The sequence below is a fragment of the Nicotiana attenuata genome, chromosome 5 (assembly GCF_001879085.1).
Source record: "Nicotiana attenuata strain UT chromosome 5, NIATTr2, whole genome shotgun sequence".
NCBI classification, from domain to species: Eukaryota; Viridiplantae; Streptophyta; class Magnoliopsida; order Solanales; family Solanaceae; genus Nicotiana; species Nicotiana attenuata.
Window position 1 is genome coordinate 26,162,557 of NC_031993.1, and position 10,418 is coordinate 26,172,974.

The 10,418-nt window shown below is 39.0% G+C and overlaps 1 protein-coding gene across 1 annotated transcript; it reads left to right on the forward strand.

Moving 5' to 3' along the window:
* Positions 4,143–10,203, forward strand: LOC109226070. Its single transcript, XM_019390874.1, has 5 exons — positions 4,143–4,411; positions 4,471–6,039; positions 6,518–8,720; positions 8,920–9,036; positions 9,913–10,203. The coding sequence occupies exons 1-5, from the start codon at positions 4,143–4,145 to the stop codon at positions 10,201–10,203; spliced, it is 4,449 nt and encodes a 1,482-aa protein (XP_019246419.1).

Here is a 10,418-nt window from a genome sequence, read left to right on the forward strand (position 1 = left end):
GGTGCATGTCATACACAAGGAAAATCACACCATCACACGAATATCATCAACATAATGCCCCCATGCCATCACATATCGTCCCTGACATAGCCACCCTTATCTCTCCATATTGGTAACATCATAATAACCACCCTTATCGTTCTGCCCAGACATTTAACATAATAGCCACCCGTATCACTCTGATAGCCACCATATCACTCTGCCCTGACAATAATACAATGGCCACTCGTATCGCTCCACACAATCATCAACAGTGAAATGCCACCCTTATGCTTCGCAAAATGATAATAGTGAGATGTCACCCTTATACTCCGCATAACAACAATCAATCCACACAATAAATTTACATGTGCTGACATCACAACAATACAACATAACAACTCGTACCACAAGTTTCCATAGGCCACAACATCTCGACAATAACAATACCAATATCACCACATCACATAGCCCACGGCTCGAACATGATGGGTACAAAATCTCAATAACAACAAATGAACGAGGAAAGTAACTCAACAATGAACTCACCTCATTAAATAACTTCAACTAAAATAGATTAATGGATTTTAATAACTTCAACTTCAATTAATTGCTTAAGAATAAACTCAACAATGAAGGTATTCACATGGAATAGCAAACTTCGAACTCTAGTGTGTGAAATGAGCTAACAATGAAAGAGATGGCATGAACTAGCAACTATGTCTAACTACATGAGAATGATCGAACAACGAAAGAATATTATGTAACAACAATTTCAGTTAGAAATAACTCTAATAAAGAGGTCACATTAAAATAAAAGAACAAGTTCAAATAAAACATATAAGAGTAGACTTGACAAGTAAAGGATATGACATGTGCTAACAACTTCAAATAAAGCATGTGAGAGTAAACATGATAAATAAAAGATATAACATGTGGTAACATTTTCAAATAAATATATGAAAGAAGCCTAAGAGTCTAAACTGGTCAATTTTTACATATAAGCCCGGGTACGCACTCGTCACCTCGCGTACACGTCTTTCACATAACTCAATAACCCAATCAACCCAAATCCTAAAGGGTAGTTCCCCCACACAAAGTTAGGCAAGATACTTACCTCAAAAAAGTTAAATCAATACTCTAAAATAACCTCCTCGTGTGAAACAACCTCCGGATGGCCCGAATCTAGCCAAAATAACTTAGTATCATGAATAAAAATCATAGAAAATAATTTTGGATAAGAAAGCTTGATCTTTAATGAAACCAAAAAGTCAACCCCGGGCCCGCACATCGGAACCCAACAAAACTCATAAAATCCGAACACACACTCCGATATGAGTCCAACCATACCAAAATTATCCAATTCCGACATCAAATTGGCCTTTAAATCTTCGTTTTACATTTTAGAAAGAAAAAAAACTTATTTTCTCACATTCAAATCACTAATTTAATGATAAAACAAAGATGGAATCATGAAATATTATCAAATCTGGGTCAAGAACACTTACCCCAATCCAACACATGAAAATTCCTTCCACAATCGCCCAAATCCGAGCTCTCTAACTTAAAAAGTAGTAAAGTAACAAAAGCCCTCGAAATAGAGTACTTATAATGATGCCCGGGTATTTACTCATCGCGATTGCAGCATCACCTTCGCGATCGCGGAGACAAAATCAATGGCTGACCAAACGTTCTTCGCGAACGTGTAAAGCAAGTCGCGAACGCAACACTCAACCTCCTGCTCACTACGCGAACGTGGTTTCATTCACGCGATCGTGGACAATAAAGACCCGATGCCTCTTCTATCTTTCCTTATACGCGATCTAATATCTTAGAACGCGAACGCGATGACATAAGTCCCCCAAGCTTCGCGAACGTGGTCGCCTCTTCACGATCGCGAAGAACAAAAAATGCCGGCTTCCACAGAACTCTACGCGAACGCAACTGCTTCATCGCGAACACAAGTGAAGAACACCAGATAATAGCAATCAGCAGTCCCAAAACATGGAGAAATGGCCCGTAGCCCATCTGAAACACACCCAAGGCCCCCATTCGAATATAACAATAAGTTCCAAAACACAATACGAACTCGCTCAAAGCCTCAAATCACATCGAACAACACCAAAACCACGAATCGCACATCGATTTAAGCTTAATGAACTGATGAGCTTCCAACTTCTACAACTCACGTTGAATCATATCAAATCAACTCGGAATGACTTCAAATTTTGCATGCAAGTCTCAAATGATACAAAAGAGCTATACCAACTCCCGTAGTCACAATCCGAATCCGATATCAATAAAGTCAACTCCCGATCAAACCCCTCTACCTTCCTAACCTTTAACTTTTTAACTTTCGCCAAAATATATCAAATCAACCTACGAAACTCCAAATTCAGAACCAGACATACGTCTAAGACCAAAATAACCATATGAAGCTATTGAAATCATCAAAATACCATTCTGGAGTCGTATATACGAAAGTCAAACTCCGGTCGACTCCTGTCACGTATGCTTCTAAAACAAGAAATGTTCTTCCAAAACAATCCCGAATCATCCAAAAATCGAACCCGACCGCACACGCAAGCCATAATATATAATATAAACTACTTGAGACATTAAGCCCCCGAATGGAACGTTAATTCTCAAAACGATCGGTCGGATCGTTACATTATAAGGATGCACCTGACTCATAATAAGCATAATAGTGTGTTTGATGATGTGAGGCAACATCTAGAGTTAGAAGAAGAGCGGCATGAGGCTGCCTAAGAAGGTCAAAAAGCGCATATATAACTTATAGCTCAATGAATGGTTTTAAACATAAAACCAGCGGAAACTGAAAAATTAAGGCTCTACCAAATGAGAATCCTAAAATGATAAGCAACAAGAAGACTGAAAGTGAGAAAGAAAAAAAATTGTGACTAAAGTGGAATGCTGCATTTTTTATAACATGCGTCACCATGGCACCTCACAATGAGTCTTAAAAGGTACTTTGTATTCCTTATGATTAGCAATATATGTGTGGCTAGCTCTATTTTTCTATCTTTTTAAAACTAATCCTTTGTGGATAGTAGACCTAGGAGCCATGGACCATATAACAATGGAATCGTGAAGCCTTTGTGGACTCCCAATGGATCTCACATGTTAATGTGGATATACATAGAAAACAACACTATGGTTGTTAAAAAGACGATATCATTTAAATTAGTTTTGCGTGAAAATTAAAAGTTTATCTTACATTACATGTTATTAGCTCCTTAGATATGAAGAATATCGTTTCTATATTGGTTTTGTTATGTTTGGATTTTATATATAAAAAAAATCATAACATTGAGACATAGGAACAACTCATTTTTGTTCAAGTTTTATCATAAATAATTTTAAATGCAGTTGGATACTAGTTCCTTTTGATCCATATGTTAGCTTTCCATATTTGCCTGGTCACAATCATGAGGATAATGTGAAATTCGGCATGCTAGAATTGGTCATATAGCCTAATGAATACGCAAATGCTAGAAAAAAAATATTTGTTGGGTAACTTTAAACATGTGGAGAAGTTTACTTGTGAACATCATCTAGCCGAAAAAAGCTAATAGAAAATCATTTGATAATAATACTAGGACAGAATTTCCATTGCAATTGATTCATTCGGACGTATGTCATTTATGAATGTGAAGGTATTGAGAATATTGTTATATTTATATTATTTGTATCAATGCTGAGTCAGCATCTTTAGTTAGTCATTGACAGTTAGGCAATTAGTCATTTTGTATATATGTACTGAGAACAGTATTATTTTCAGTTTTTGATTAATATCATAATTTTCAACTAACCGACCTTGTTATCCTCGCCATCTTCTCTCTATCACTCTCTCTCTTCGAGAAGCTTCCACAACCTCCATTGGAGGCAGCTCGGAGCTTTCTCCTCACACAATCTTCACATGGTATCAGAGCGGAGGTCCGATCAACGACCACACATCATATCTCTCTATTGTTTTCAGTTGATTCGAATGGTCTAGGGTTTCATTCAATCTCCTTTGGTAATCACGATTTGGGGAAATCTGGATCGAGCACATTCAGTGACGATTCATTAGCGGACTGAAGAAATCTCAGTTGTACGAAGAACATTCCGACTATTATTCACAAATTTCTCACAAAATCTTCATGGCGGTCACAGATCAAGTTAATGAAGCGACCACAACCACAACAGCAACGACGATGCAGACCACAATTGATGCTGGGAGTCCTCTGTACATACATCCTTCCGATAGCCCAGGATCTAGTCTAGTTCCGGTGCCTTTTGATGGGATTGGATACCACTCCTGGAGGAGGAGTGTGCTCAGAGCCCTTTCAGTGAAGAACAAGCTAGGGTTTATTACTGGAGATACTGAAAAACCTCTTGTGACTTCTCCACTCTTTCGCCAATGGGAAAGGTGCGATGATATGGTCACTCGTGGATTCTGAACTCCCTATCGAGAGATATAGCTGACAGTGTTGAGTACGTGAATGATTCCGTCGAGTTGTGGAAAAAGCTTCAGGATCGATATGATCAGACGAATGGGGCCAAACTGTACCAAATTCAGAAGGAAATCAACGACTTGAGTCAGGGAGTGCTTGATATTACAGGGGAATTGAATACTCTTAGTGTTAAAGCTCATTGCAGCTGTATATGCACTTGTGGAGTGAAGGAGAACATGCATAAGGCAGAGCAGGATAGGAGACTCATACAATTTTTAATGGGACTTAATGAAGTATATACGGTTGTTCGAGGGAGCATACTTATGATGAACCCCTTGCCAAATATGGCACGGGCATTTGCCCTCCTGATACAAGAAGAGAAACAGAGGGAGTTTAGGCCCAGAAGCCAACTAGATATTGAGTCCACAGCACTAAATGCAAACCTGGGAGGAAGGAATTTCAAAAAAAATTATTCTACTGGGACTGGAAACCAAAGTGTGAACAATAGGGCTCGACCTTTCTGTGATTATTGCAAGCGACAAGGTCACACTAAGGACAAATGCTATAAACTCCACGGTTATCCTCAAAGCTTCAATCAAGGACCACAACAACAGTATAGACAAGGTACACAAGGGTACAACAATACTACAAGGTTCAATAAGGGAAGAAATGTTACAGCAAATGCAGTCACAAGTGTTGAAAAAGGAGAAAAACTGGAGCCCCAAGGAGAAAGCCAAAGCCAAAATGTCAACCTTACAAAGGAGCAATATGGACAGATTGTTAGCCTATTGCAGCATTTTCAGACGGGAAGCATTGTAGAAGGTCCAGCTAGTGTAAACATGGTTGGTGAAGCATCAATGAATTTTGCAGGTATGATTGCTTGCACTTCTTCAATTGACTTTGACAATCCATCATGTAGATGCTTCAATGCAAAGGCTGACTTGTGGATATTAGACTCCGGGGCATCACACCACATGACCTTTGATAAATCTCAATTGCAAAACATAGTAAACCTTCCTTATCCTCTATTAGTAAAACTTCCAAATGGCTATAAGGTCATAGTAAATAAAATTGGAAGTGTATTCCTAACACCTGAAATCATTCTGTATAAAGTTCTGTTCATTCCTTCATTCAAGTTTAACTTGGTATCCATTAGTTCCTTGGCAGTTCATTTAAAGTGCATTGCATCATTCTCAGACACTTCCTGTCTGCTGCAGGCCCCTTCACTGAAGAGGCCTTTGGAGATTGGTAAGTTGATGGATGGTTTGTACTTCCTTTGCTCCAAGTGCCTGAAAAAAGGTAGTTCCAAACACAAGTGTGATCCTTCTTGTCTTTCTATTCATGCTAGTGATGTAAGAGGTGTACACTGTCTAACTCAATCTTTCAATTCTCTTCAAATTGTAAATAATTCCATTCACAACATCAAGAATAAAGACAGTAACTCTACTTTGTTTTCTGGTTCATCTCATGCTGTTAATCTAGATGTATTGTGGCATTTCAGACTTGGTCATGTACCCTTTAGTAAAATGAAAGGAATCTCTACCATACCTGTAACCTTTTCTGACAAACAGCCTTTCACATGCAACATTTGCCCCATGGCCAGGCAATCCAGACTTCCTTTTTCCCAAAGAACAACAGAAACTACTAAAATCTTTGAAGTACTTCATGTAGATCTATGGGGACCCTACCATGTAACAACACACAACAACTTCAAATATTTTTTAACCCTGGTAGATGATTACAGTAGGTCCACTTGGACACACCTCCTAAGCTTCAAAAGCAATGCCTTACAAATAATAAAGGCCTTTTACAGCCATGGTGGAAAACCAATTCAAGACAACTGTCAAATATGTAAGATCTGATAATGGTCTAGAGTTTACCAGCAATGAAGCTGCCACCTTCTTTCGATCCAAAGGAATTAACCACCAGAAAACTTGTCCTTATACACCATAACAAAATGGGGTGGTGGAAAGAAAACACAAATACCTTCTTGAGGTAGCCAGGGCACTACTTTTTCAATCTAAATTGCCACTAAAATATTAGGGAGAATGTGTCCTGACAACAACATATTTGATTAACAGACTGCCAATCATCCCTCTAAAGAACAAATGCCCTTTTGAACTCTTATATAAAAGGAAGCCAAACTATTCTCACTTGAGGAGCTTTGGGAGCTTGTGCTACCCCACAGTACCAAAACCATTCAGAGACAAAGTAGAACCAAGAACCAGTCCACATGTGTTTGTAGGGTATCCCTTTGGTACAAATGGGTACAAGGTACTAAGTCTGGCCACTAGAAAAATACATGTCTCTAGAGATGTTTCATTTTATGAGTCAGTTTTCCCCTTCACTCTTAACTCCAACACATCAAATGTTCCATCTGTCCTTCCTAATACACCATTTTTTGAGAATTCTCCTGATCATGCTGATGCTCAATTGCACCACAACATTAGTGAGAGTACCAGCAATCAGGAAAATGCTAATGCTTCAAACTCCAACACAACATCTGAAGTGTCTTCACCTGTGTCCTCTGGTCATGAATTCCAAATTCCAGTAGACCAACTACAAGACCTGGTCTCATCCCCTCAGCCCCTGACAGAACCTCCACCTTTCAGAAGATCCAATAGGGAGCATAAATTGCCATATCATATGAATGATTATGTCTACAAAATACCAAATTTAAAATGTACTGCCAATTTTTCTGTACATGCCATGTCCTCCAGTAATAACCACATCATTTCTGATGCCCTACATCCTAATAGTCAGCATATTGTAGAGAACATTTGCAATGATAGAGAACCAACTTCATATGATGAAGCTGCTGTATATCCTGGCTGGCAGAATGCCATGACACAGGAATTTGATGCTTTGTATGCTAACAAGACAAGGGATCTGGTTCCCCTACCTAAGGATAAACAAGCCATTGGGTGTAGATGGGTGTATAAAGTTAAACATAGGGCAGATGGTAGTGTTGAGAGATATAAAGCAAGACTGGTTGTTAAAGGATACACTCAGCGAGCTGGTGTAGACTATACAGAGACCTTTTCCCCAGTGGTCAAGATGACTACTGTGAGGTCTCTCATTGCTATAGCAGCAAAGAAAAGGTGGCAAATTTCACAACTAGATGTGAATAATGCATTTCTCCATGGAGATTTGCATGAGGAGGTCTATATGCAGACTCCTCCAGGTCTTGAGGTGTCTTTTCCACAACTAGTGTGCAAGCTAAATAAATCTCTTTATGGACTAAAGCAGGCAAGTAGACAGTGGTATGATAAGCTAACTGAAGTGCTATATTCCAGAGGATATGTAAACTCCATGCATGATTATTCCTTGTTTTACAGAAGACAGAACTCCTCTATTGTTTTTGTAGCAGTATATATGGATGATGTGTTGCTCACAGGGACTGATTCTGAAGAAATTGATCAACTTAAAGTTTTCTTACATGATAAGTTTAAAATCAAGGATTTGGGACAACTATACTATTTTTTTGGGCTGGAGATCCTTTACAAGTCAGATGGCATTGTAGTCTCTCAAAGGAAGTTTGTTTTGGACCTATTGAAGGACTATGAATGCCTTCACTGTCCATCCCTGACTTCTCCTCTTGATCCCACAATTAAACTGAAGGCCAAAGAGGGAGTGCCACTTTCTGATCCTACTTTCTACAGGAAGCTGATTGGCAAGTTAAACTTCCTCACTAACACCAGGTTAGACATAGCCTATGGAGTTCAGCATCTCAGCCAATTCATGCAAGGCCCTAGGGAGCCCCATTTGAAGGCAGCCTATCATATGTTGAGATACCTAAAAGGAGATCCCACTATGGGTCTGTGTTTCAGTACCGAGGGTGATCTTTCCCTGACTGCATACTGTGATTCTGACTGGGCAGCTTGCCCAGACTCCAGAAGATCAGTGTCTGGATACATTGTGTTCCTAGGAGGGAGTCCAATTAGTTGGAAGTTCAAGAAGCAAGAAACCATTTCCCTTTCCTCAGCAGAGGCAGAATACAGAGCACTCAGAAAGGTTATTGGTGAGCTTGTTTGGCTATCCAGGCTGCTTGAAGAACTCACTGTGTCAATCAATCTACCCATACCTATACATTGTGATAGCCTCTCTGCTCTACATATTGCTAGGAACCCTGTGTTCCATGAAAGAACCAAGCATATTGAAGTTGATTTCCACTTTGTGCGCACCAAGCTCCAAGAGGGACTCATTTCACTGCATCACATTGGCACTAGACAACAACTTGCTGATGTACTCACTAAAGCTCTTACTGGGATCAAACACTCTTCTGTACTTAGCAAGTTGGGTGTGACTCCTTCACCTCCAACTTGAGGGGGGGTATTGAGAATATTGTTATATTTATATTATTTGTATCAATGCTGAGTCAGCATCATTAGTTAGTCATTGACAGTTAGGCAATTAGTCATTTTGTATATATGTACTGAGAACAGTATTATTTTCAGTTTTTGATTAATATCATAATTTTCAGCTAACCGACCTTGTTATCCTCTCCATCTCCTCTCTATCACTCTCTCTCTTCGAGAAGCTTCCACAACCTCCATTGGAGGTAGCTCGGAGCTTTCTCCTCACTCAATCTTCACAGAAGGTAAGGTATTGAGCTTCTAAAAATTAGTAAAACTACTCGTCTTGGTTATGTCTATTTGATGTCACATAAAACTGAGCAATGAGTTGCTTTAAGAAATATATGAACATGACTGAAGATTAATTAGACGAATCATTAAATGTATTGAGAACCAATCGAGGCCATGGATACGTCTTGGCCCTATTAAACGAGTTTTTATGATGAAAAAGGAAGTGTTCACCAGTTGACCATTAAGACTCTACAACAAAGTGATGTTGCAGAGCGAAGGAGATAGAAGCTCCTCAAATGGTTAGATCGATGATGGCTCAAGCAAACTTGTTTTTCTATTGAGGAGATGCATTATTTATTGTTGCCTATGTTCATGACCATGTGCTAAAAAAATTAGTTACACCTAATGCACATGAGTTATGGACTAGTAGGAAACCCAACCTAAAGCGTTTTGAGATTTTAGGATGTGCAGCCAAAGTGAACACTCCTTTCATAGCAAATTGGGCTAGAGAGGAAGCAAGTGTGTCTATATGAGATACTTTAAAACATGAAAAGGTTACTTGTTCATGGGGGCTACAAGACAGTGGGGCGTAACTAAATTTGAATAAAAAGATGTCACATTCTTTGAGAATGAAGTTTCTTAGAAAGGCGAGATAGGTAAAGACTTGCCTAAAATTGAGGATCTAGATCAAATAGGATATCTTCATTCGAGTGGGAGGAGTTTTGAGCAATGATAAATTAGTTTCTCATCAAGATCCACCTTCATCATCGGATGCAAATGAAAGTGGTCCTGCTTCAAATGGGAACAAATATAAATATTCTCTTCTTGTTCCAAGTGGGAGCGAGATGAATAGTTCTGGTCTGACTAAGAGCAAAATTGATCCAAAATAGGATATCTTCATTCGAGTGAGAGTAGTTTTGAGCAATGATAAATTAGTTTCTCATCAAGATCCACCTTCATCATCGGATCCAAATGAAAGTGGTCCTGCTTCAAGTGGGAACAAATATAAATATTCTCTTCTTGTTCCAAATGGGAGCGAGATGAATAGTTCTGGTCCGACTAAGAGCAAAATTGATCCAAACGAGAATAATAAGAGATTACATGAATCTCAACCAAAAAGTGGTGCTCGTGAATATGAAATGAGAAATTTAAAAAGGCTCTTCTCTGTCTTTCACTACTAGAAATCCGGTAAAAAGCAACCACAAAAAGCGACCAAAGCTGGTCGCTTATAGGCCTAAAAGCGACAACGACCAAAAAGCTACCAAACATGCCTGGTCGCTATATTGCTGGTCCCTTTACTTTAGGGACCAAAGTTGGTCGCTAATTAGCGACCAACTTTGGTCTCTAAGGTAAAAGGATCAAATATTCCGGGTATTGACTATGGCGACCAACTTTG

Excerpts from the sequence above, each read along its gene's own strand:
- LOC109226070 (XM_019390874.1), top strand. The coding sequence starts at position 4,143 with ATGGCGGTCACAGATCAAGTTAATGAAGCGACCACAACCACAACAGCA. Across the intron at positions 4,412-4,470 it reads CTCTTTCGCCAATGGGAAAG|TGTTGAGTACGTGAATGATT; the intron begins GTGCGATGATAT and ends TATAGCTGACAG. Across the intron at positions 8,721-8,919 it reads CTGGGATCAAACACTCTTCT|CTAACCGACCTTGTTATCCT; the intron begins GTACTTAGCAAG and ends CATAATTTTCAG.